The following is a 27,512-nucleotide window of genomic DNA, read 5'->3' as shown; positions in this document are numbered from 1 at the left end:
TGGTCTTGGAAATATTTCCCAGAATATGGGCAAATATCTTAGGCTTTTTGGAAAAAAATATAGTTGTCAATCATCATCTGATGCTCTGTTGGGTGTTCCTTCATTTAACAAACATTGAAAACCTCCTAGACAGTAAACATATCATAAGACATTATTAATGGCTGGTGCCGTGGCTCAATAGGCTAATCCTCCGCCTTGTGGTGCCGGCACACTGGGTTCTAGTCCTGGTCGGGGCACCGGATTCTGTCCTGGTTGCCCCTCTTCCAGGCTGGTTCTCTGCTGTGGCCCGGGAGTGCAGTGGAGGATGGCCCAAGTGCTTGGGCCCTGCACCTGCATGGGAGACCAGGATAAGTACCTGGCTCCTGGCTTTGGATCAGCGCGGTGCGCCGGCCACAGCACACCGGCTGCAGCACACAGGCCGCGGTGGCCATTGGAGGGTGACCCAATGGCAAAAAGGAGGACCTTTCTCTCTCTCTCTCTCACTGTCCACTCTGTCAAAAAAAAAAAAAAAAGGCATTATTAAGAGACCAACGGTAGTGGGTTTTGCCTGTTTCTTTTTTTTAATGTAACAGCTATAAAAACAAGAGAAGGTGAAGTGTGCTTGGAAGATGTGTTGTGTGGGTAGAACTAGAGAGTAATGGGGATGTAACAATGAGCCAAGACACATCAGCTGGATCCTAATACATGAGGACCCTGCAAGCAATGTCAAGGTGTTGTTTTTATTGCATCTTAGTCAATGTGAAGTCACTGAAGGATTTTTATTTGATTTTATTAAAAATTTTTCAAAGTAATACATGCACAAGGTAAAAAAATTAAATAGTACAGAAGAACTTAAAATGAAAACACAGTTTCCCACCCCAAACTTCTTTTACCTAGTCCCATTCTCTAGAGGCAATTCTTTTAACAATATCTATTTTTAGAACTTCTGGTAAATAACTTCCTAAATTTAAATAACATGTTTGAACAACAATTTCTTCCATTAACTTTAGACACTCTTTAATAATTTCCCAATACAAAAGATAAGGATTTAACTTACAGTATCCCCACCTTTCATTTGCTATTGTTCTTGAAATGTTTTATAGATGTGTCATTTTTAATACTTACATTGGCTTAATTTTTAGCTTTGAGTATCACACTAATTAATAGTTGTTTTATTAATTGAAGACCTTATCTGTCATCCCCATTTTGGATGCATAAGTAGTACAATTCTTCTTTCCATCGCTGTTCCCACAACTGATTCTCAACTTCTTGATTTCATTGTTCCTTAACTTGTCAGCATTACTTACTTACAACTTCATATATGAATAAAAAACTAAGCCTTTCATGTTTGTTGATAGGCTGGTCAGAACACAGAATAAATGTCATGTACATCATTTTGGCAATGTAAATACTTTTTAATGACCGTCAGGTAGCAGTTAGGATATTTTCTTCTCTACACACACAGTATTGTGATGCCTATACCATGGGAGGGGAATTTTACCCACTGCCAGTGACCAGCTGAGTTTCTTCTTACATTCCATAGCAAATCAAAATCACAGCTCATTTTATTTTGCTTCATAATTGGACCTGAATTTCTTGACATAGCTTTGATTTGTCTTTCTTATTGACAAAGAATGGGGGTCCTCCTTATTCTCTAATATTGCGACTTCTCAGTGATAGTATTCATGGCAGAGAATGCCGTTGCCTGGAGAGCCCGAGACTGTATGCTTTCATCCCAAAAGGATCTGCTGGATAACTGTCTGCAGTGAGATCTCTTTATGGAAAACTCACTCTACAGTGAGACATTCAGGGGGATGCCCATTGTTTTCTGAATGCCATTTCTTCCTCATTTTGGGTTTTAATCCCCATTTTGCTGAACTTCTTCAAGGTACTTCCTCAGAAAGGGTGCACAAAGGGGTAGACTTTGCAAAAACATTTTGCATCAGAAAATGTCTTTATTTTAATGGTGCTCTTGACTGTTGGTCTTGCTGTGGAATTCTGGGTACAAAAAATTTCCATAAACTATGTTGGAGACATTGCTCCACTAACTACTAGCATTCAGTGTTGTTGATGAAAAAACTGCTGCCAGTATTTTTCTCATTTCTTTTTAGTTGACACAATTATGACGATCTGATGTACTTTCCCCTCCCCACCAGTTGTCACTTATATACCTCCCCTCTATCTTTAATATTTCCAAATTTTCCAAGATTGTATTAAGATATAGATTAAATTGGGCCCTCTCAGTCTGAAACCTTCATTTGTTCTGTTCTCCAATTTTTTCTTTATATTTCCTTATATGTTTTCTAAATTCTGTCTTCTAGAAACTCCTAAAAAAGGACACTGATTTGATTGTCTATAACTTTTTTTCTTTTCTTCATAGTTTTTTTTTCTTTAGAGGGGGTGCTTTATATTTTGGGAGATTTCCTTAACTTTATTTTCTAGCTTGTCTACTGAATACACTTGGAAATATTATTTCATTTTCAGAGAGTTATTCTCAGAATTCTTTTCTTTGTAGTATCTTGCTTTCATCTTAGAAACACAACTCTAACTTCTCTGAAGGTACAGCTAAATTTTCAAATTGTTTTTCCCACAGTAACTTTATTTCCTCCAGAATTTGCAATATTTTTCAAATCTCCCAATTCTACCTATTTATTTATCATATGCTTCTACCCTGTTCTTCACTCCCCACTCCCAGGTCTGGAATTTCCCACACTTAAGAATGCACTTAACCGCTTATAGGAGCTTATAGGAGTTGGTATGCATTTCCTCTGCTCTTGTATGAAGAAGGCTGTTTCCCTAGGTCTTCTGTGTACTGGAGTAGGGCGTCTGAATTGTCAGTAAAGAATTGGCTGACAGGTTAGGGGGACCCACCTATTTCAACAAAAGAGGAATTTACTCTTGAGTATTAACTCTCACTTTCCCTTAGGTGGTTTATTCAATTTCTTTATACAAACAACAACAACAAAAACAACAAAATTTTTACTGGTATCAACAAGTTACCTGTGTTTTGTGCACAAGGGTGGGAGCAGAGTAAGATGGGGTTCAATTATACAACTGGAATAATTCTTTAGTAGATAGATTTTTCAGGTGCCCAAGTCTCTTTGGGATTGTGTTGTTCAGATCAGCTAACATTCTGTCTGAAAGGTATCTTCACTCTTTTATTCATAATCCTGCTTTATCCACTTTCTCTCTTCCAGAAATGTGTTGAGATCTCCACTTACAACCAAATCCCTTCAGTTTTCATTGCTGTGATGTGTCAATTCCATTTCTCACTTCTTGACTTCAATTTCAGTGGGGCCTGGAGGAAGAGGAGAGGTTAACTTGTATGTTTAGTCTCTCACTTTAAATTGGAAGTCTCACTGGAGAATTTTACGTAAGGAACATGTATAACTTCCTATTTTTTAAAAATTCCCAGGTTGTACTGATAAAAGGTGGATCAACAAGGACAAGACTGGATACAAGTATTATAAAAGACTGAAAACCTAATTTCTTCTCTAGAATATGGAGTGTTTGGTATTTTGGGAATCAGATACTTTACCAAAACACCCCATCTTTCAGAATCCACTAAGCTAGAGAATGCTTTCATTGTGCCCTAGAAAGACAGAACCCTGAGGAACTCAGAGCCTAACGGATGACTGATGCAACAGTCCCCACCCCAGCATCACCTACTGGGAAGCACTTCAGAAACCTTCCTTACGTTCTACTTTGATCTGACATTGAAAATAAACAGAGGAACTTTTTGGTCCTGATAAAACAGATTAGGGGTAAGAATAAGCAGCCAATGGCAAGTAGGAACATAAAGGCCTTCTATTTGCTTGTTGTTATTTTTATTTACACATTCATTTGGACATCCAAAACACTGTGGTTAAGAACTCCAATTCTATCATAAGAATACCTGGGTTCAAATTGCAGTTCTACCACCTATTAGCAATAAAGCTTTAGATAATCTACTTAATTTCCATAAAATTCAATTCTCTCATACACAAAATGGGAGTGACTACTGTTTCCATCTCAGAAGATTAATGTGAAGATTAAATGAAGACTAAATATATATATAGAAACCAGTAGAATACCTGGTACATACTCAACATCCTGTAGTTGATACTGATTTTTTAAATAATGAGCAAATTTTTAGTACCCATGTCCAAAGAACCTAGACAATATAAATTCATTAAATAAGAGAAAATAATTCTAGGATTGAGAAATTACAGAGTAAATAAATCCAAAGAAAAACATTATATGGCACAAATCTTTCTGTGTACCATGCACGCAATTAGCAAGTAAGCAAGTAAAATGGTGTACTGAAGTACATGAAAAGCAGTGAATTAAAGGAAAATTGCCTTGATAACCACAACATCCATCCTACAGACCCAACTCTAGTTAAAAGTACAAAGAAATGGAATAACACCAGAAGAAAACTTAAGAGACTATTTGAATGTATGGCAATTTAATGAAGTTTGGGTCAGCTCTATACAGTTGTCTTGCTTCAATATAGTTATTTGTATGTGTGTGGACTTTGTCTGCCAGCCTTGTAAACAACTCTTGATGGTGATTATGTCACAAATCTGCTACCACAAAAATATAAACCTCATCACAAAGTTGGGTGCTTGCTGTTTGTTAAAGACAATCACCATCATGAAATTGTTCCGGTCAAGATGTCCACTCTTAATCTAATCAGAGAAGGAATTTGACCTAAAATATAGACCTGGTAAAAAGGCCAAGGCCCAAATTGCTTTACAGTTTGAATTCTGAGTCCTATTTTCAGATCAGAAATCACCGCATCAGAATTCTTTCAGGGATGAGTGCCTCAAGTGTAGCTTGGAACAGATTTAACAACAACTGCATTTGTAAATGCCATCTAAAATAAAGTCTAGCTCAAAAATCATATTGAGTTAATCAGATAACAGTAGTGGCAGACGACATTTTCTTGACACCTAGTAACTCCCAGGTACTGTTCTAATCACTATTAGAGGTAATATAAAATTTAATCCTCACATTTAATCCTACAAAGTAGATAAGGAAACTGAGTCACAGGGCAGTTAAGAAAAATGTCAGGCTCTGACAAGTAATAGGTGAAAGAATCAGGATTTGGATGTAGGGAGACTATTAGCAGATCTAACGCACAAGGAAAGGGAAAAGAATGGAAAGAAGTTAGCTCAGTTTTCTGTGGGCCAGTATCAACAAAAATATTCCCTGGGTGGAATGCACTGCATAGTTCACCAACTTCTCTAGAATTATCAACTGAATCTTGAAGACAACTCTGTGAGGTAGGTATTTTTGTCTGCATTTCACAAACAAGAAAATGGGAGTAGAGAAACAAAATGATTCAGGAGCTATAACCCTAGTTCTGGGCTCTTCCCAACATGCAAGACTGCTTTTTAAGTGCTTTTGAAAAGTACCAAAGAAACAAAACTATGAGTTATCAGGGAGCTTTCTGGTCAACATGGTAAATTTCTATTGAGTTCTTGGCTTAGGTTTTTGGAAAAACCAATCAAAACTAAAAGCTCAGAGAGAGCTCTTAGGTCATCAAAATTAGAACTATGCTCCATAGGCTATGGCCAATAATGATGAACCCAGGGACTGCTATAGAAACAGGTGCCCAGGATCTTAGACCTGGGCCGATACAGGAATCTGATAGCTGAAAGAAAGGGGAACAAGATTCATAAACAGAAGGGCTTTGTTCCTGGGAAATTCTGACTCCACTTTTTGTGGTATTCTTAACCCACTTCTGGAGATGGACGTCGATAACACAATGCAGGGGCATGAACTAACAGGACAAGGTCAGAACCCTAGAGGACAGAGGCAGAGGAGTGAATCCCCACCTCTGCCTACCTCCCCAAACCTCTCTACCTGCCACCTCGATGGGCACTCCTTACATCTGTGTGAGGAGGTACAATTTCATAATATTTTCCTTCCATTCAGGCAGATAGGCCAGGCTGGTAGCCACTTCTTTCTGGATGGGCCAGGCCCAGGCCTCAAAGAATGGAGCCAGGTTCTTCTGCACTTGGTGGGAGAACATCTTGACCCACAGATTCATTTTGTCAACATTGTCTGTGGGCAAGTTGGTCTGGTTCCTATACTCAGTGAACAGACGGATGAATGGCTCCCAGCCAAAGGCTTCCTGTAGCTGGAAAGAGAAAGAAGGGGCAGAATGAGACTTTTAACATATAAAACAAGGGTTCATCAAACACCCGAAGTGGACTGAAAGTAAATCCCTTAAAAGTTAGCTTCACATCACTGATCTTTCCTCTGTTTTTGCCTGCAAATCTTATGCCATAGCCCTCCATTTTCTAGTCAAAGGAAGGAATTCAGGGTTAGTCCAGGGCTTGCCACAAAGCAGAGTCAATTAGTGATGGCTGGGGTAATCACTGACTTGATTAATATCAATCTTTACTACTGATGTTATTATTCATATAGTTCATGGGAAACTATACAAGGACTCAAAGTTGCCTGCTGTGGTACAATCCTTGAACAGTTGCGAAGTGAAACCCCAATAACTGGGAAACTCCCACTCCTATCCTGACAACAAAACCTCTTTAATCACAAGTCTGTCAATTTACAAGGATGCTATAAATGGGCTTTGGGGAAAAAACTGAGTCAGGTAGAAGTGGACTTTAGATAGTCCAGGTAACTAACAGTAAAGGTTGTGATTTTAAAAAGAAGCAGCCATCCTGGAGATAGATGCTGGTGGCCACTGTTGCAAGAACTTCTGAGTTGTGAGACACCTGAGGAGGTTCTTAGACTACTCCCAAGTTTATTTCATTGACGAAGAACATCTTTTCCTTGGGGCAAAGCAGCTCCAATGACAAGGTTAAAACAGAGCTTTCCTTGCTACGTCCCACCATTCTCATGGCAGTGGGAATGAGCAGAGGCACTCAGCAGGTAGAAGAACCTGCATATAGCATTTGTGGCCTGAGACTGAGTTCCGGAGCTCGAGGTGCTGACTCTCCACAGCAAGCTGGGAAATGACCCAGTCACTGCAGAGAGGGAACTACGGCATCAAACAGTACTGCAAAGGCAAAGGTAACCTTCATGCCAGGGCACTGAGGGGTCTTGGATTCCCTGCAAAGGTAGAATTTGAGGCACAGCTAAGTCATACTGAAGAGACAGGCTGCTCAGTTAAGGAAAAAATGGGTCATATCCCATGTTTTATGTGTGTATGATTGCTTGATTTTTAGATAGCTATTAAGTAGGAGAGTCTGACTTTACAGCCAGACTTCTTAAGTATATTTATAGCACTAGGTTTGCCTCTGCCAAGTTTAAATTTTCTCAGTGTTTTCTATCTACTCTCTTGTATCTCTAAGCTGTGGAAGGTGAGGCTAAGGCTATTTATTGTATATGCTTTAGAGTCATGCAAAACAATGCACTGAGAGGCATCATCAAATAGGACTGTCACGACTGGCCTCAGCCAGGACTGGGCCAGGATGGCCCAGTGCAGGAGACAGACGCAGTGGGGGCCCCTTTTGGATGACCAGAATATCATCTAACAGTGTGGCCTTAGGGGTCCCTGCAGGGGTCTCCAATCACCCTTTGCCCAGTACCTGCAGATATGTTTCCAGGGCAGTCCATGCATTCCAGTTTTTCACATTAGGTCCCTTGCTCAGGTAGATTCGGACTCTCTTTTCCCGAACTGGGGGCCACAGGGCAATGTTGGCACGGCCTCGAGGAATGCCCAAGACTGTTTCATGCACGTAAACACACCACAGGTTGCAGGTGGCTTCGGTGGTGTGTGGTGGGAATTCCCATTCCTGTCGCTGCTGGTTGCGGCCCAGCTCATGGACAGGGCCCCACAGCCCCTTGGTTCTGATGAGCTTCTCATTGATGAGCTCCTGCACGGACTCCAGATGGCACATGATGGGGTATCCTGCATGCATCCAGCCTGGAAAATGCAGGGGGTAGAAGAGAGGGCTGAGATCCTCCCCACTTTTCTCACAAAGTTCATCTCTGTATTATTTCTCTTCCAAAATACCCAGGTACCTTTTTAATCCCCATTTCACACACAAGAAAACGGGAGTACAGAGAAAAAATGACTTTCTCAAGAGTTAACCGTATGGTCACAGGGGCCTATAATTATCACAAGGACAATACAAAGCAGGATCATTCTAGGGCTTGCTACTTACTCTCCCCTTTCGTAACAATGCCTTTATCTTCACTCTGACCTGAAGAAACATGGCTGTAGGAGGAGAAGCAGGTTACAGCCATCCATACCACTATTTTATCTTGTTTCTGTGATGGTACCTATCCACACCAACCTATGTCATATCCTTTCTCAATATCTAGAGCTTTTTGAGTGTGGCTCCGTCTCATTATCTAGACATGGAATTGCTTATACTGACACAATCATCTTTGAAAGCCAAGACAATGAGGGTCTAGTGAATTCTCTGTGGTTCTTGAATGTCTATATTCCCAATTTTTAGGCTGCTTGAGTTAGGCAATGACCTCTACTCAGTGGCTTCTCAAGGTAGTAAAATTGTCTCTCCCAGTAACTCTGACCTAAGTTGAAGTCCTCTACCATCTTTACCAACACTCCTTCAAGTCCCCAGAGTGACATCCGAAATCTCAGCTGACATCTCTTGATGTCTTTGATGACACTCCTTGACATGCTGATTTAAATTGTTCTTTTTTTTTTATTTTAAAGGCAGAGAGAGAGAGGGAGAGAGAGAGAGAGAAAGGGAGAGAAAGAAACATAGAGAAATAGAGACAGAGAGAGACAGACAAAGAGAGATCTTCCATCTTCTGGTTCACTCTTCAAATGGCCACAATGGCCAGATCTGGGCCAATCTGAAGCCAGGAGCTTCTGGGTCTCCCACATGGGTGCTGGGGTCCAAGCACATGGTCCCTCTTCCGTTGATTTCCCAGGTGCACTATCAGGGAGTTGGATTGGAAAGCAGAGCAGCTGGTACTCAAACCAGCACCCATGTGGGATGGGTGCTTAACCAGTGACACCACAACACAGGCCCCCTTTATTTCTTATTTACATTGTTTCCTTTCCATTTGGATAGAAAAGATTCCATCTATGCTTGGCTAGTACAACATTTTTACCCTGCTGGCTGTCCACATGTAGTTGTTGAGCATTAAACAGAAGGCAGGTAGAGGCAAAAGGCACAGATGGCTCGCTCAGAGCACCCACCGACAGATATCTGCACATCAGCTACAATCCTCTGAGGCAGACGCAGAGGGAAGGGCTCAGCTCCCAGTCGTGCCACAGCCTGCATCACCTCGTCCCAGAGGCGGAGCAGTGGCTCAGGGTTCTCCAGAGTGCGAAGATTCGCAGTTGGCACCGTCAGGATGATATTGTCTGTGGCCAGCTCTCCCCAGGGGCCTGGGTTCTCCTGGATACGCCTCTTCCACTCCTCCTGGGATGTCTCCCCTAGGAAGAGAGACCAAGTGGGCTTGAAACACATCTTCCTGAATCCCTAAAGCTAAAACATACAGCTTGGACTCTCCCAGGAGAAAAGTGGCAAGATCATGACCATGAACAACCAGTCCTTCTATGGATGTGATTTGCTCTGATGCTGTAGTCAAGGAAGCCCACCTGCCTTCCCTCTGCTAGTCCATGTCTCTCTCCCCCTATAGCAGTCACCTCCTATCCCTGCTCCACTCTTTCCCTCAGGGTGCATCCATGGTTTCCACTCACCCAGCTTGTAGTATGGAGCATGCACAGCCCCCTTAACGGTGATGGGCACAGAACCCAGTTTGCTGCTCTGAGGCACGATGATATAGAGGAGGCCACCCCAAAGGCAGGTGATGGATTTCGTGGGTTTGTCCAAGCAGCACCGGTTAATCACAAGTGGGCCTCGGAACAGCTTGCTGGCCCTTGTGAGGTCATCGGTGTGACAGCCGATCTGTATCTGGAGCAGAGAGATCCCCACAGAGTCAGCACGGACCATGAGTGGGTGGAAGAAAACAGCCCAGGATGTGAGCACTCAGGAAGGGGCCATTAGGCAATGGCCCCATGCATGCCCAGCCTTCCCATCATTGATCAAATGCAGGTGTTAAACCCATTAACTTGCAGCATTTCTCCTGGTCACATGGCACAAACTATGTGTGAATATTCTCCCAAGGATTCAAAAACCTTCACAGTGGGTCATGTTGAGACACTAACATGATGAGCACCAGGTGTAACCCATCAGGCTAATTCTATGTGGGCTCAGCTCCCACAAATGGTCCCTTGGTGTCTGTCTATCTGTCTGTCTCTCTCTCCCCCTCCCTCCCTCTCCCATTCTCTCCCTCTCTCTCCTTCCCCTTCTTGCTGTCTCTTTCTCAGAGAGGTGAAGTTAGAGAGAGGGAAAGAGCCAGATAGGCAGAGATCTCCCTTCCACTGGCTTACTCCCCAGATGGCTGCATGGCTGGAGCTGGGCAAGCACTGGGGCGAGGCTCTGGGAACAATCTAGATCTCCCATGTGCTGGCAGGAACTCAGCTACTAGAGTCATCACTGCTGCCTCCTAAGGTCTGCACTGACATGAGGCTGAATCAGGAGGCAAAGGTGGGAACTGAACACAGACACTCCAGGGTGAGGCACAGGCCTCTCAACCGCTAGGCCAAAACCCCACTTCCCCCAAGTATCTCTTAGCACCCAGATTTATCGGTTACTTTTTCTGTAATGGTGATGCTGCATTTTGCTAGTTAGGGAGGGGGCCCAGCGTGAGGCAGTGTGATCTGGCTGATACAGTGGAGGGCTGATTCAGCTCCTTCCCTTTCTCAAGCTCCCCTTCCTGGGCAAGCTGAATGAATCATCTACCTGGTAGTTCTGGGACTGCCTGCCTTGGCTTTTTTCCAAACAAGTTCCAGGACAGATAAAGGCACAGAACAGATCCTCACCATCTCAAGGGCCCTCAAGAAGGTTAGAGCAGGAAGACTAATTTTTTACATGAGGATTGTATATGTGGGATGACAGAGTAGAGATGGACTGAGAATTAAGGACAGTATTTGGTGTCACAGGGAAGAAACTAGAGTCAGAAACACTTTGTGGGACCGTGGGAAAGGTGGATGGGGAGGGACATGAACTAAGATTTACTGGATACCAACTGTGTACCAGGGGACCTTCTATTTGGTATCTTTTTTGGTTCTTACTCTATGACTTAGGTCAAAAGCACAAAACTTAAGAGCCAGAAGCTGGATTAGGTTTGAGTTCTAGACTCTAACTTGTCTTGGTCCCATACAAGTAAATAAATCATTAGCTTTTTAGTACATTGCCTCATCCTTAAAATAGAAGCAAAGCACCTGCCTCCTATTGACAGTATATTTTGTGAGAACCAAATGAGCTACCAACTGTGAAGGCAATAGAATCTGGGTTCTATGTTAGGGGGAGACTGGGGCATGGCCTCACCTTCAGGTCAGCAGAGGCAGCAGCTTCAGGTAGTGAGACTTCTATGATTTGCCTTGCGGGTATGTACAGCCCAGTACTCATCCAGCAGTATCTGGTTCCTGCCAAAAGCACAGACGCGTGGGCTGCATCACTGCTTCTTGACTGCATCCCACCCAGTGTTTCCACATACCCATCGTGAGCTCTGCCCCTCTGTTCTCCTCCAGGCTGCCCTCACTACGGTCTTCCAAACAGCACTTACAATCCCACCCTCTGTCTTCTCTGTAGCAGGAGACAAAGGATGGAGGTGGCCCTCTGGAGGTGGTCAGATGCCACCAATTAACTGCTGTGGTCACCATGCCCTGCTCCACCAGTCCCCATAACACTGGGCTCTCACCCCTCATTCCTCACCTGGGTTGGTACAGTTGACCTCAACGGTGATAGGAGATTCCGAAGGGCGCAGATAGGGGCTGCTGTACATATCCTCAATTTCCGGGACTAACAGAGAGAGGTCACTTCCAGAGTGGGCCAGACCCGTGGCCAGGGAAAGCATCGCACCCCTGCAGCAGTCATTGATAACGGGGTTCTCTCGGGTCGCCACAGGGAGCCGATAGCGACTTAGCAGTTTCCTCAGGAGTCGATGCACGGACATATATGCAGGGGTCTCTTCTGCGGGAATCTGGAGGAAAGCTGCACCGTCTGGTCCCAGCTTTGCCAGCCAACCCTTTTCCACATTCCCTCGCTTCCTGCCCATGATAACCTGGAACTCAGCCAGAGTCGAGCGGAAATGGTAGGTCCTGATGCCAGCTTTAGGAGTACGGAAGGGCCCTGGGTTGAGGCTTTGGCTTGTGATGCTGATGCCAAAGGGGTTGAGGAGGAGGTTTCCTGGGAACCGGGCCAGAGGAGACACTCCCGGGTTCTTGAAGGCCCACCACCAGGCTTGCGCTCCAACGAACAGCCCGCCACCCTCTGCTACAAACTCCTGCAGCTCTTTGACCCCCACTTCACTCGTGGGTTCAAAGCAATAGACACTGGCATCACTGGTCAGATGGGGCTCAATGCTGGTGTCTATGCCGCCCACTGCGAGTAAGCCGCTCAGTGTTCTCAGCTCTGTCTGCACCACAATCTTGCCTCTGCGTCCCCCATCCAGCCACCGGACAGCGTTGAGCAGAAAGGGGCCCAGTTTGCCAACGGTGAATAATACCTTATGGCCAGTGACTACCACCCGGCCCCGGCCATAGCGGGCAGCCGCTATAACACAGCCATGGTAGGAATCTAACCCCAGAGGAAAGGCTAAAGCCCCATGCACTAGCAGCTGGGATGGGAAACAATCCGAGTTGCTGATGTCCAGCTCCGAAATCCCGTGCAGGAGCTCCTCTCTGTCCTCGGAGAGGTCATCTTCACAGCTGCAAAAGACACACACATTCTCTGTTAGAAGAACGGCTCTTAGAGCAGTGCCCCGCAAGCAAGTGCGATCAATCGAAGTGTCAGCTTTGCTAATACTGTTACTTTAGCTCTTACAGAAGAGTTGGGCGACTGGCTGGGGCAGGTCTGACCTTATTGCATCTGGAAGCAGGGAGGGAAGACAGAAAAGCTCAGTATCAATTCTGTTCTCATTCTCAGAGCACCAATTCTCTGAAGGACACTGCAAAGGAAGTCCTGCTGTTTTACTCACTACTCTATCTTTGATGTTCTAGATTTAAGTTCACGTTTATTTCAGCCATTTAAACACTGTATAAATAACTGAATGAGGAATCCTGTGTTTATTCTGATCAGGAATTTTGTTCATAAGCTTTATTAAGATAATTCCTACAAATAAAGTCTATGGAGAGCCAAGTTTAGCTGGAGCTTAGTGGAAAATTATTCTCATCTCAAAAGTAGAGCAAAGGAGCTGACAGGCCTTAGCTCTAGTGAGACCCTCTGGCTAACTGAACTTGAGAAAACTTCACTGTCTGCATGTAGAACTCCCCTCATTCATGCCTACCCACGCCCTCAGGTTTTGCTGAGATCATGTTACTTACTGTCTATGAATAAGCCAGTTCTAGAAGACCTAAGACACACAGAAGACAAAAACAGGATATGAAGTCCTAGATATCTAGTGGGGTTGTTGAGGGTTAGGGGTAGAGGCCTCTTTCAGCTTGAGATTCCAAAGCAGATTCTGACACTTTTGTTAGACAAAGCTCTAGCAGCTCTAGGATCAGAAGGCACTGTAAGGAGATACTGAAAAACGGGGGTCAGGAAGACTTCTGGAACTTGTCCTGTACTCTCTGCTGCTGGCAGAATAACTAACTGTTGGGAAACTGTGGTCCTCTTAGCAAGTATAACCCTTACTTAAAGTGTCACCCTACTGCTTAGAGATGACTCCCCAACTCTTTGAAGTATTAACTTTTTTTTTTTTTTTTTTTTGGACAGGCAGAGTTAGACAGTGAGAGAGAAGAGACAGAGAACGGTCTTCCTTCCGTTGGTTCACCCCACAGATGGCTGCTACAGCCAGCGCGCCGTGCCAATCTGAAGCCAGCAGCCAGGTGCTTCCTCCTGGTCTTCCATGAGGGTGCAGGGCCCAAGCACCTGGGCCATCCTCCACTGCCTTCCCGGGCCACAGCAGAGAGCTGGACTGGAAGAGGAGCAACCGGGGCAGAATCCGGCACCCCAACGGGGACTAGAACCCTGAGTGCCGGCGCCGCAGGCTGAGGATTAGCCTAGTGAGCCATGGTGCAGGCCTTAAGTATTAACTTTTTTTTTTTTTTTTTTTTTTTGACAGGCAGAGTGGATAGTGAGAGAGAGAGACAGAGAGAAAGGTCTTCCTTTTGCCGTTGGTTCACCCTCCAATGGCCGCCACGGCTAGTGCGCTGCGGCCAGCGCACCGTGCTGATCCGAAGGCAGGAGCCAGGTACTTCTCCTGGTCTCCCATGGGTGCAGGGCCCAAGCACTTGGGCCATCCTCCACTGCACTCCCTGGCCACAGCAGAGAGCTGGCCTGGAAGAGGGGCAACCAGGAAAGAATCCGGCACCCCGACCGGGACTAGAACCCGGTGTGCCGGCGCCGCTAGGTGGAGGATTAGCCTATTGAGCCGCAGTGCCGGCCAAGTATTAACTTTTAAAACTGTGCATCTAGTATTTCCTGCTCTGATTCTAGGGTTACCTGATAACCTTATGCTTATAATCCTCCTTCCCATTGCTCTTTGCCTAGACAAAGAAGTTATTGATCAGGCCAACCAGTTTGTTCTGGTATTGCAACATTTAGTTTTCTCAAGCACCATGTTGGAAAGAAGACAATCTTTAATTTGGCATTCTAATATAATTTTTTTTTTACTTTAGTACTTGAAGCATATATAAAATTAAATGAAAAAGGTTTTAATTATTTTAGTAAGGATTTGTATTATGAATTTCATAGATTTTTTTTACAAAGTTCATGGATAAGTGGGTTACTGCATTAGGATTTAATGTATCAATATCAATATTTCTCCTCTTGAGATGGGCATTTGATATAGAGTTTAGGGCACCCGTATCCCATATCGCAGTGCCTAGGTTAAAGTCCTGGCTCTGCTTCCAGGTCCAGCTTCCTGCTGATATGGTTCCTGAGAGGCAGCAGGTGATGGCCCAAATAATTGGGTCCCTGCCACCCATGTGAGAGATACACACTGAGTTCCAGAGTCCTAGCTTTGGCCTGACTCAGCCCTGGCCCCTGTAGGCATCTGGAGAGTGAACCAATGGATGGGAGCCCTCTCTCTCTCTCTCTGCCTCTGAAACAGATAAAATGAAATGATTTTTTTGAAAAAAGATTTATCTTCTAGCCTACTGTGACAAGATGCAAAAATACCAAACCATCAAAGCTGAGGCTCTTCAGAGACTGAGTTCCTAGAACTTCACCTAGACAATGCCACTATACAAGGCCCAAGTCATTGCTGAGCCAGGGGCATTCTGAGAGAGATCATGAGATCTCTCACCATGACTTACATGAAATCACATCAAAAAGTGTGGGAAAAACAGTTTTTGTTTAATTAGTCACCAGCTCATGGACACTTGGCTAGCTGCCATGAACATGCATGCACAAGTATTTATGTGGACACAGTTTCATTTCTCTTGGACAAACATTTATGGATCAAAAGGTTGATTTGTATGGCAAACATATATTAACTTTATAAGAAACTGCTGAAGTGTTTTCCAAAGTTGTTAAGTCATGTATGTTCTCATTGGTAATGTATGAAAGTTCTGGTTGCTCACATTCTTGCCAACACTTGGTATAGTAGGTCTTTAATTTCAGCCATTCTAGTGAGCATGAAGGATATTTGGTTTTGATTTTAATTTGTGTCTTTCTGATGACTAATGATGTGAAGATCATTTCATAGGCATTTTGTTCCTTCATACGGAAGGAACCTTCAAGAAAAGGTATGGAAAATAGGAATTAAAAGGTAATTAAGTTGTATAATAATATAACATTATGATATAACTAAATAATATACAAATAACTGAAAAATCCATGAACCTTTGAAGATTTCTATTTCATTTTTTGTGAAGCACATTAAAATGATTTTTAAAAAATCTGTCTTATTATTGGGATGTAAGAGTTCTCTGTGTGCTCTAAATGCGAGTTTACTATCAGATATAAGTCTTGTATTTTCTTTTTTTACGACCTGTGGCTTGCCTTTTTGTTTCATAATACTGTCTATTGACCTGCAGAAGGTACTCGTTATAAAAATAAAGCTTAATTTATCTATATTTTCTCTTACAGTTCATGCACTTTTTGTGTCCTATGGTTGCAGACACTTCTTACCATGCTTTCACTGAGACATTTTTTGAATTGCAGGTTTTGCATTTAGATCAGGATCTATTTTTAAGCATCTGTTTTGTATGCACTGGGGTAGGGGTTATGATTCATTCTTTTTCCATGGGGGCATTCAGTTGCTTAAAAGCAATTTGTTGAAAAGATTGCATTTTCCTCACTGAATTACCTTGGCAACTTTGTTAAAAACACACACACACGCACGCACAACTAATCATAAACCCATGTCTATTTTTCAATGATATGGCCTATTTCATTTAATATTTATTTATTTAAAGGCTATCACAGAAAACGAGAGAGAGAGAAAGAGAGAGAGAGAGAGAGAGAGAGAGAAATCTTCCATCCACTAGTTCGCTCCCCAGACAGCCTCAACAGCCAGGGCTAAGCCAGGCTGACTCAGGAACTAGGAGCTTCACCCAGGTCTCCCACATGACAGAAAAGGGGCCCAAGCACCTGGGCCACATTCTACTTCTTTTCAGTCCATTAGCAGAGAGCTGGATTGGAAGCGGAGTAGTCAGAACATGAACTGGGCCGGTGCCGTGGCTCAGTAGGCTAATCCTCTGCCTGTGGCGCCAGCACACTGGTTCTAGTCCCGGTTGGGGCGCCAGTTCTGTCCCGGTTGCCCCTCTTCCAGGCCAGCTCTCTGCTGTGGCCAGGGAGTACAGTGGAGGATGGCCCAAGTGCTTGGGCCCTGCACCCCATGGGAGACCAGGAGAAGCACCTGGCTCCTGCCTTTGGATAAGCGCAGTGTGCCAGCCGTGGCAGCCATTGGAGGGTGAACCAATGGCAAAAAGGAAGACCTTTCTCTTTGTCTCTCTCTCACTGTCCACTAAAAAAAAAAAAAAAAAAAAAAAAAATAGAACATGATCCAGACCCCATATGGGATGCCAGTGTTGCAGGGGGCAGCTTTACCTATTATGTTACAATGCTGGCCCCTGGTCTATTTTATTGATCTGTATGTTTATCCTTATACAAGTGTCATGGGGCTCTACTTCAGCTTTCTACAGTCTTGAAATTAGGTTAATATAGGTCCTCTATCTTCACTCTTTTTCAAAATAGTTTTGACCATATGTCAGTTCCTTTTTATTTTTATATTAATTTTGTATAATATATAACTTGAACGTTGATTGGGATTGCATTGAGTCTACAAGTTGTTTTGGGGAAAACTGACACCTTAAATATTTTGAACGTTCTAATTCACAGTATAGCTCTCAATTGTATTCAGTTCCAGCACAATGTTTTTCAGTTTCTTTAAGCTTTATTTAATTTCTCTCAGTGATATTTTGTAAGTTTCAACATACAGGTCTTGTGGCTTATTTTATTCAATTTAACCTTAGTATTTTGTAATTTGAGGTCCTATTTTAACTTATGTTATTTTTATTTCAATTACTTTTTTTTTTTTTTGGCCAGGCAGAGTTAGACAGCGAGAGAGAGACAGAGAGAAAGGTCTTCCTTCTGTTGGTTCATTCTCCTAATGGCCACTATAGCCGGCGCTGCACTGATCTGAAGCCAGGAGCCAGGTACTTCCTCCCGGTCTCCCACACAGGTACAGGGACCTAAGTACTTGGGCCATACTCTGCTGCCTTCCTGGGCCATAGCAGAGAGCTGGACTGGAAGAGGAGTAGCCAGGACTAGTACCTGGTGCCCCAGCTGGGACTAGAACCCAGGGTGCCGGTGCTGCAGGTGGAGGATTAGCCATTATTTTTTAAAAATATTTTTATTTATTTGTAAGTAGAATTACAGAGAGGGAAAGACAGAGAGGGGGATCTTTTGTCCACTGGTTCACTCTTCTAAATGGCCACAATGTTGGAGCTGGGCCAGGCCAAAGCCAGGAGCCAGTAATATCATATGGGTCTCCCACGTGGGTAGTAAGGGCCCAAGCACTTGGGCCATGTTCCTCTACTTTCTCATGTGCAATAGCAGGGAGCAGGACTGGAAGTAGAGGAGCCAGGACTTGAACTAGCACTCATATGAGATGCCAGAGTTGCAGGCAGAGGCTTAACCTACTGTGCAACAGTACTGGCTCCTCGATTACCAATTGTTCATTGCAGGTACCAAAAAATGTAATTGATTTTTGTATCCTGCAACCTTGCTAAAGTCAATTTTATAGTAGTTTTAGAGCTTTTTACATATATGACATTATTTTCTGTAAATACTTCTTGGGATAAAATAATTCTATTCTAGGAAATGCTCTGCTGACTTTATGATCAATTGTTTTGTCATTAAATGTCGCTCCCCGTCTTCGTGGAGGAACGACACAGGACCCTGCGCTGTTCTTTCATCTGCTCGGCCCTCCCCGGGTTTGCTGCTGGTTCTTCCCTGGTTGGCTACCGTCCCTTCCACCTCCGTGGAAGGGCGGTTCCCCCTGCCGCTTTCCCCACTTCCACGGGGGAGCGGCACACCGCCGGCCGGCTCTCTCGGGGGCTGCACAGGTGTTCCTTCAGATAGATGTTCCCGGTGCATGTTGTCTCTCTCCTCCTTTATAGTCCTCTTCCACCAATCCCAACTCTGCTACCCACACGCCGAGTACGCTGCTCTCCTCCACAGGAGTAGGTCCTACAGTTTATTGGTTGAACTGGAGGCAGCTGGGTAGAAGCTGTTTGCTCCTCTCCCAGCGCCATATTGTGGGAGAGCAGATGCATAGAATAAGTCTTAATTCGAGTAACAGTCTAGTCTGAGTTGCTCCCCACAATTAAAAAATCTTCTAAATGTTGAAAATGCTATTTTTATTGCCTTTGTATCTATTTTCACACAATCAAGATGCAAACCTTTCCTCTCTCTTTTGCTCAGTGTTCTAGAAAATATACACAATAGTCCCTTTTATGTGCAGTTTTGCTTCCTGTGGTTTCACTTTTTCACAGTTAGCTGTGGTCCAAAAATATTAAACAAAAAGCTTCAGAAACAGATGATTCACAAGTTTTAAACTGTGCACTTTCTGAGTAGCAAGATGAACTCTCCCTCCATCCCACTCTATGTGGAAGGCTGGTGGTCCAGTGCATCCACTCTGTATACTATCAGCCAGTTAGTCACTCAGTAGCTGTCTTGGTTATCTGGCCAGCTGTCTTACTGCAGTGCTTGTGTTCAATTAACCCTTACACAGCAGCTCAGCACCACGTAAAAATGCAATGGTCACTTACCTTATTTCATCTCGTATGAGCATCTTATCATCACAGGAAGGATGGGTAGAGTACAATATTTTACGAGACCATATTCACATAACCTTCAGTGTAGCATATTGTTTATTTGTTCTATTTTAGTATTACTGTTCATCTCTAACTGTGCCAAATTTATAAACTAAACTTTACCATATGTATTTATGTGAGGAGAAAACATAGCTTTGAGTTCCACGCTATCCCTGGTTTCAGGCATCCACTGAGGGGCCTGGAAGGTATTTCCCCTGGATAATGGGTAACAACTGGAGTATGAAATAAAACAAGAACATACGTGCAAGTTTACTTCTTAACGCCAAATCTCTATGTCCTCTGTTCTTGTCATACTGCACTGGCCAGGACCTTCAGTACAACGCTGAACAGAAGGAATGACAGCAGCTACTCTTCCTTGCTTTATTTTTAATCTCAGGGGAAAAACTTTCAGAGTTTCATTTTTAAGACTGATTTTAGGTATAGGTTTCTCATGGATGCTTCTTCTCAGTTTGAAGAAGTTCCTTTTTATTTCTAGCTTGCTGAAATTTTATCATAATTTTGTCAAAAATGCTTTTGGTCCATCTTCTGAGCTATATGGCTTTTCCCACTCATTGTTAATATGGTGAATTAATTTGATTTCTGAATTTTAAATCAGTCATGCATACCTAGGATAACCATACCTTGTTATGATATATCATTCTTTTAACACAACGCTGCAGTCTGTTTGCTAGTGTTTTATTAAGAAGTTTTTCACTTATGGTCATGAAGGACATCATGCTGTTGCTTTTTTACAATGTCTTTCTTTGTTTTTTGTAATGGAGAAATGCTGGTTTAATAAATGAAGTTGGAAAAATTTATTTCCTCTTCTTATTTTCTGGAGAACTTCATGTAGGGTTAGTGTTATCTGTTTCTTGACCATTGGATAAAATTAATCAGTGAAGCTATCAGGACCTGAAATTGTCTTTGTGTTGATGATTTTAAATGATTTTTTCCTTTGAAATTCAAAAAACCTTGAAAAGTTGCAAACATAGTACAGAGACTTTCTATATGTATGCACCTTTGACCTAGTTTCCCCTAGTTTAATACAGTATACAACCATGGCACATTCATCAACATTAACAAGTTAATTTTGATTAAATAATCTTAAAACATCTTATAAATTTATCAGTTCTGCTGAAGTCTTCTAAGATCCAACTGCATTTAGTGTTTGGATGTTTTAATTACAATTCAACTTATTTAGCACATTTTATAATTTTTTCTTGTGAAATTTTTGTAATTTGTGCCTGAAAAAATCTGTTCCTTTCATCTGAGTTATCAATTTCTGGCATAAATTTTTTGTAATATTTCATTATTACCTTTTAATATCTGTAGAATCTGTATTAATATCCCTTTTCCTATTCCTGAAGTTTATAATTTATATTATCTCTATCATTGTGATCAGTCTGTCTAGTGGTTTACTACAACCTGTTGATTTTTTTTTTCAAATAACCAACTGTTTGATTTACTCAATTCAATATATAGTTAACATACGAAGAATCTTCAAAAAGATCATGGAAAAAAAGCACCATGAGAAAGCTTTGCATGAATTTCAACAAATTTTTGCAACAAAATAAGCATCTTTTGACTTCACTCTCCATGTAAAAGTAGCAATGATCTCCAAAGATGTGTGAATCCTTGATATAAATAAACTTATTAATAGCTACTCAGATATTATTTTCATTTTCCAAACTACTTGAACAATCATATTCATTTATCTTCGGTAATTTGGCAGTTTATTATTTCATTTGAAACAATTTCAAGTAAATACTCAGTTTTCAAAATACTTCAATCTCTTTAGAAATCAGGAAATCAAATATTGTTTGCAGTTTATGTCCCTTTACTGGTTTTCAAACTGAAGGGGACACATATTAACTTCAATTTATAATGTCTGTAGATTCATATTTCACAGAGGGTGTTTTCAAGCCAAGATTCTTGAAACACTGAGCATTCAAAGTATGACCATCTGTAAAATGGATTCTTGTTTCTGCATTCTGATGACTTTATGAACCTACAGAGATCACTACAGACTGAAAATCCATAGCTTCAAGGGAGTAAACGTCAAAGGGAGCTTCTATGTGGTAGCTTTGGGATCCACAAGGAGGAAAGGCCTACACTTCCGGGAATGCAGAGTCCCTACCTGTACTTCCGGGGAAGAAAGTCCTTGTCAAGGTCCCTGTGGGTGCCTGAAGGTCAACCAATGAGGATCAGACCCGCCTCAACCTTTAACCCCCATGCCCTGAATCTATAAAAGGAGCTCTCCCAATCTCTGACGTGCGACTTCCCCGGCCCCCGCTCTGTTGCTCTGTTGGGACTGGGGAACCTCGCCCGGGAGCGGAACCCCAATAAAAGCCTATGAATTAATTGATTCGTCTGCCTGGGAAGATCTGTTACGCACTGGACACCTTACACTATGCCAACCCTTCCTTACCAGAGGGGAATAAAGGAACTGAAAGGACATATGAAGGTCCCACTGTGCACCTTCTGCACACACAGGTTTCTAGGTTGCACTGAACCAAGTCAGCAGAGCTCTCTTCCTACAACATTTGCCTTTTGACATTTCCTCCAGGTCTGGTTATTGGAGATGCTTGTGTCCCTAATACTCAGCTCTTTGTAAATTACATTCTTGAAATAAGACATCATGTCTGGGAAATAGAGTCTATTCAATTAACTATAGGTGAATGAATGAGTATTTCATATACTCAATAACACAAATTTGAGCTCCATCGTACAATCTTGAGATCTTAGATAAAATGAGACAAAGGAACTTATTAAGCAAAAGACCGAGAAAACAAACTATATAAAAAAAACTAGTTGATGTTCCTGAAACTTGCTTAAGACTTTTATGCCAAGCAGAAGTCACAACTGATTCCCCACATCTCTAAGTACCCTTGGTGTGCCTTCCTCATGAAATCCTACTTACCTGGCTCTACCAGAAACTCCAGTGCTCTTTGTTCCAAGGACACTCCGAGTTTTATATACGAGATAGCAAGTGGCCTAGTGTTCTCTTTCTGCTCATGGTACTACTCCAGTTTCTAATCCCTCTCACTCTTCCATCCAATCCAATTCAGACTGAGCACATACTAATGTGGGATAGTGTCTGGTACTGCATGCAGTGAGCAGAACAGACGGAGCAATGCTCTCAAACAACTTTCAGTGCAGCCTGTCTTGGTTCTTAACATCTGCCTCCTTCATTCCTGATCATGTGGTATCTGCTCTGCCCTCAGAGATAAAACTACTCCCCTCAATTCTAGATGGAGTACTCATAATTCACATCATCTTTTGTGTTATCTTGGATTCTGGACTTCTCATTTCCATCCTAACCCCCTCTGGCTGGACATTTAAAACCTTTTCTGCACTCTCTAGATTTGGCTTATGAGATTCTTCTTGTCTGTTTTCCTTTTTTTTTTTTTTTTTCCCCCACAGTCAGGTTGAAAGCCACCTTCTACTATGAGTCTTCCTGGATTCATCATGCCAACTCTTGGGTGAGGAGTATATTTCATTTTGCTAGACACAAGAGGATATAAAGGTCATTACATTCCTCCCCTAAAAGAGCTAAATCTTCTGGAAAGACAGCAACAATAAGACCTTGCTCCTCCTGTACCTCATGGCATTTTAAAAATCTAGCTGATGGACAGTGCGAAATTCCCTTCTGTTAGTCTGCTAACATCCTAAATGTAAGAACCATGTCTGATTTTTAACCTGGGGCCAATGCCACATAGGGTAAGGTACTCACGAAACTAAGACCGGGATCTTGGGCATCTTCTTAGAGACTTTAAAGAAACTTGTGTCCCCTTTGTTGTCAGTGAAGTACACGCCTGCCACACTGGTCACAAGGTTGCCAGGGAACGTGAACAGAACCCTCTCATCTTCGCCCTGGTTGGCCCAATCCCAGGCTTGGCCTCCTATGAGCAAGCCCCCTCCGCGTTTCATAAATTGGACCAGTTTCTCGATCATGGTTTCATTGTAGGCATCAATACAGTAAACCCCCAGGGAGTCTTTCACTTCTGGCTCAATCTTTGCCTCCACTCCAGAGCCTTCGAGGATTTTGACCAAAGGTGCCACAGAAGGGTGCACACCAATGGGAGCCCCGGGGGAAGAATTTAGCCATCCCATGGCATTAAGGAGAAAGGTACTGAGATGGGCTTCCACCATGTAGTCTTCATGGGATAAGACGACCAGGCGGCCTCGGCCGTAGGAGGAGGCAGCAATGAGGACCTGACCCATGTCATTCACCATCACAGGAAATGAGGCCTCTCCAATAAGAAGCAGTTCACTTGGCGTGGGTTCATCAGGGAGATCCCAGCTTATCACTCCATTCATAAGGGCCTCAAAGGCAGCAGAGGGAGTCGCCATGGCTCTAGTGGTTTCTGCAGAGAAAATAATTATGGTTTAGTTTGGTGAAGAATGTATAAACCAAGAGAGAAACAAGCGGAATACCTCACTGTTCTGACAGTTGGGGTAAGTCCTCCTACAATTGCACCTTACAGACAATATGACAACATGAAGCGACTCAAGCTCCCCAAAGCAGCATCTGCAGTCCAGGTGACCCCATCGTGCTGTCCTTGGAAACTCTTGAGGTCAAACTTGCAGAGCTTGACACTTCTGTGTCACAAAAGGAGGCTAAGGGTGTCCCCAAAGAGATATTTTGAAGTACAAAGCCTTAGTACCTATGAATATGATTTTATTTAGAAATGGGTTCTTTGTAATCAAGTTAAGATGAGATCATACTGGATTTGGATGACATCTCTCATAAGAAACTTAGAGACAAAAAGACACAGATATTTGGGGGAGCAGAAGATGGTGGAAGTGATTGGAATGATGCATCTACAAGCCAAAAGACACCAAAGGTTGCTAGCGCACACCAGAAGCTAGAAGAGAGGAGAGGCACAAGACAGATTCTGCCTCCGAATGGCAGAAATGAACAGTACTGCTGTCACCTAGATTCCCAAGCCTCTGGATCTAGGAAAGAATAATTTCCCATTGCTGTCACCCACTGTAGTAATCAGTAATCAGCATGCTAGCCCCCTGTTGCCTGTTCCAGCCCTTTTGGCTCCCACAACGATTAATTCCAGTTTGGTAAGTACACAACTTTAGTCTGAATGTTCTGGGCTCTTGGAGAATGTTCTTTGGTTAAAGTGATAGAATAGGTAAGGGGAAATGGAAGTTCTCTGTCCCAGACAGCCAGGAGCAGAAGGTTAACAAGTTGTGAAATGACGGCACACTCTTATTGGCACCTAAGAGATAGCTGAGAAAGCTGTGCCTGTCTGCAGATCTGAACTCACAGATACCCTCTGCTCCTTCACTCACGAGCTCTCTCATTAAGCATGCCTTACATTCTAACCTCTGCTACATGCACTTAACTGAAACAGGTCCTCCCAAGCCAGAGAGTTTTCATAATGAGGACAACCAGGGCTTCTTGTCCTCACTGACCAGCCCTGGGCATGAATGCTCTTCCAGTCCAGGAGGCTCACCTCTAACAGTGTGGCCACAGAAGTCTCTTTGATCCTCAGTCTCTGGAACCACTTATTTTCAGTTCTTGCCTTAGTTCTTGCAAAATGCAAACAATTCCTAAGTTTTTAATCTTTGGTCCTTATCTCTTCTCTAGTTCTCTCATCAGAGAATATGTTCCCTGTCTTCTTCCATTTGGTGCTGCTGTAACAGAATACCTGAGAATGGGTAATTTATCCAGAACAAAAATTTTTTACAGTTCTGGAAGCTGGGAAATCTAAGACTGAGTGGGGCCCTAGGGTGGTGAGGGCCTTCATGTGGCATCATTCCATGACAGAAGGTGTAAGAGTGAGAAAACATACATGAGAGAGAGTGAGGAAGGGGGTTAAACTCACCCTTTTATCAGAAACCCACTCCCATGATAACTAATCCACCACTGCAGTGATCACATTAATCCACTCAAATCATTTCTTGAAGATCCCATCTCTCAACGCTATTGCGCACGTTGCCATCACATGAATTTTGGAGCACACGTTCAAACCACAGCACTCACTCTCAAGGTAATGTGCAAAATGATCATAAGCTTGGACCCTGCAGTTCATGCTGTCTGGTTCTGAATCTAGGCTCTTCTGTTTCCTAACTGTGAGACTTCGACAACACATCTCAGACTTAGCTTCCTTATTCATTATATATTTAGCCATGTACCTCAAGTCACTGTTAAGGAGGTATAATCAATTAATACTTGATCAACAAAAGTCTTGTCCCTACCCTACCCTCCTTGTGTCCACAAATAACCAGGACAGTAAATCACACAGACTCACACATCCCTTCTCCCTCTTGTTCTCACATTCAGCTGCTCATAGCCTTGTCAACTCCTTGTTCATGGTCCCCAATAACTCATCCACTCACCTTGACTAGATCCTTAATGGGTTGTGCCTGGATTAAACTGATTTGATTCCTAAGCATCAGAATCTGTTCCTATCTATATTCTTTCTAAAACCACTTCAATTCCATTAATTCCCTGAAGAGAAAGCGACATAGCTTCCCTTTCATCCACAGGAAAAAAATCTGATGACTTCTTCCCAGGACCTAAGACCTCCAGGGCTGGCCACTCCTTAGATTCTCCAGTCTCCTGCTCCCTCCCCCTGCAGCTTCTAGTCCCCAGAGGCATGCTTTCATTTCACATTCCCTTTCCTTCCCCCACATATTTCTATCTAAGGAATTTCTATCTTTCTAAGATAAGATATGCACAGAAGAAGAAACTCAAATGGCCACTTCCCTGAAAAGCTCAGTCTCACAAGTCATCAGGAAATGTAAAATTCATATATGTTGTATAAAAGAGTGTCAAAAAGAAAAACTAGGAGGATGAGGAGGAAGAGGAGAAAGAGAGGAAGATGAGGAAGATAAAGAAAATGAGTGCAGCTAATAATGCCCCTTGCTGGAAAGTCCACTATCAATCTCCTGGAGGGACTGAGAATGTAGTCTGGTTTGGAAGGACTCTGACAGTGGCAATTAGGTTTCAAAGTCCCTCTTCCAACAGCCTATCCTAAGAATGAAAGCAGCAGTATTAAAGATACATTTGTAAGGATGTTGACGGTGACACAAAACCACAAATGGAGATAAATAAATAAAAATACAGAAATGGAGACAGAAAGACCAAGACAATGAGTGCTCTGCAGTATCCAGTTTTGCCTCTTGGGGTGCAGAATCTCTACCCTAAAACCACTCTGTGTAACTTCCACATATCCTCCAGATACCCTACTATACACATCACAGCTCCCAGCCGCCCACCTGATTTTCCCTAAGGAGTTGCCCAGCAGACCAAAGGGTCCAGAGCTGATGCACCAAGCCCACCAGGGCAGGGAACTCACAATTCTTTCTCATTCATTGTTCTCTAAGTAACTCAATGATAAATTAAATCTACATTGCATCTACCTCGAAGAATGTTCCAGATATATCTGTATTTCAAGTGAAAATTTCAAGTCGTCACATGTAGACATGAACAATTTTCATATGAATAAAGATAGAGATAACAGTAGTAGTGATAACAATACCAGCTTACCAGGTTCCTGACATTATCATAGTGATTCATGTCACTTACTTAGTCCTGACAAAATTATGAGGGGCATACTACCACTATTCTCATTTTATAGATGAGCAAAATCCAAACCACCACCAAACCCTGATGTCCAGAGAATGTTCTAACTTGCTCAAAGTCACATAGGTGACGGTAGATCAAGTATTCAAACCCAGGAAATGTAAAGATGGAGCCTACGTTCTGAATCACCAGAAACATGAAAGTACCTGTTACAAACTAAGATTCTGCATGCATACAAAAATCTGTGGAGGCCACGTTTCAACCTGCTAGCATTGGCTACACTGAGAAGGGAAGAAGTGAAGTCTTTATACAAGTCTGCATCCTTTGAACTGTTGCCTGTCACACTATTACCATTAAAAACAACACTGAGGCTGTATTAATTCAGCCAAGCAAATGCTCACTACAAGGCTGAAATAATACATGATTGGATTTACCAGCTGCTATTATCTCACTGGCCCTGAGAAGTCTCTCTTCACCTCCCAGCAGGTTGTGCATCCGCTCACCTATAGATTTCATTCTCTCCTCTGTGAGGGCTCCTTGAACTCTGTGGCTGTTTCTCTTTCCACTTTAACCTAGCTCTCGCTGATTCAAACGCTTGACTTCTGAACCCACTGCTACCTCTCTATACTGAAACACCTGTTTGTTCTCTTAGCTTGGTGAGTTAAGAGCGACATGACCTGGGGGAAACGCCCTTTCATTTCTCTCAATCTTCTCCAT

General features: G+C 42.9%; 1 protein-coding gene across 10 annotated transcripts in view; it reads right to left on the bottom strand.

Moving 5' to 3' along the window:
- Positions 1–753: 753 nt before the first annotated feature.
- Positions 754–27,512, bottom strand: part of LOC100348562 (TRPM8 channel-associated factor 1) — a 201,353-nt gene continuing 174,594 nt past the window's right edge. For 6 of the 10 annotated variants that reach the window (XM_051849792.2, XM_051849793.2, XM_008258078.4 and 3 more), the window contains 8 exons: positions 22,983–23,616; positions 11,697–12,691; positions 11,310–11,407; positions 9,617–9,830; positions 9,110–9,349; positions 7,521–7,858; positions 5,856–6,106; positions 754–3,277 (listed from right to left, as the gene is read on the bottom strand). In XM_051849792.2, coding sequence (XP_051705752.1) covers positions 3,268–3,277; positions 5,856–6,106; positions 7,521–7,858; positions 9,110–9,349; positions 9,617–9,830; positions 11,310–11,407; positions 11,697–12,691; positions 22,983–23,602 — 2,766 coding nt within the window. In that variant the 5' untranslated portion in view covers positions 23,603–23,616 and the 3' untranslated portion in view covers positions 754–3,267. Of the gene's footprint in view, positions 3,278–5,829; positions 6,107–7,520; positions 7,859–9,109; positions 9,350–9,616; positions 9,831–11,309; positions 11,408–11,696; positions 12,692–22,982; positions 23,617–27,512 lie in introns of all 10 variants that reach the window. The other 4 variants (XM_070071361.1, XM_070071362.1, XM_008258085.4 and 1 more) reach the window with 1 other exon arrangement.

The sequence above is a fragment of the Oryctolagus cuniculus genome, chromosome 3 (genome assembly GCF_964237555.1).
Source record: "Oryctolagus cuniculus chromosome 3, mOryCun1.1, whole genome shotgun sequence".
NCBI classification, from domain to species: Eukaryota; Metazoa; Chordata; class Mammalia; order Lagomorpha; family Leporidae; genus Oryctolagus; species Oryctolagus cuniculus.
Note: the sequence above shows the minus strand (reverse complement) of the source record. Positions and strands in the feature narration are given on the sequence as shown.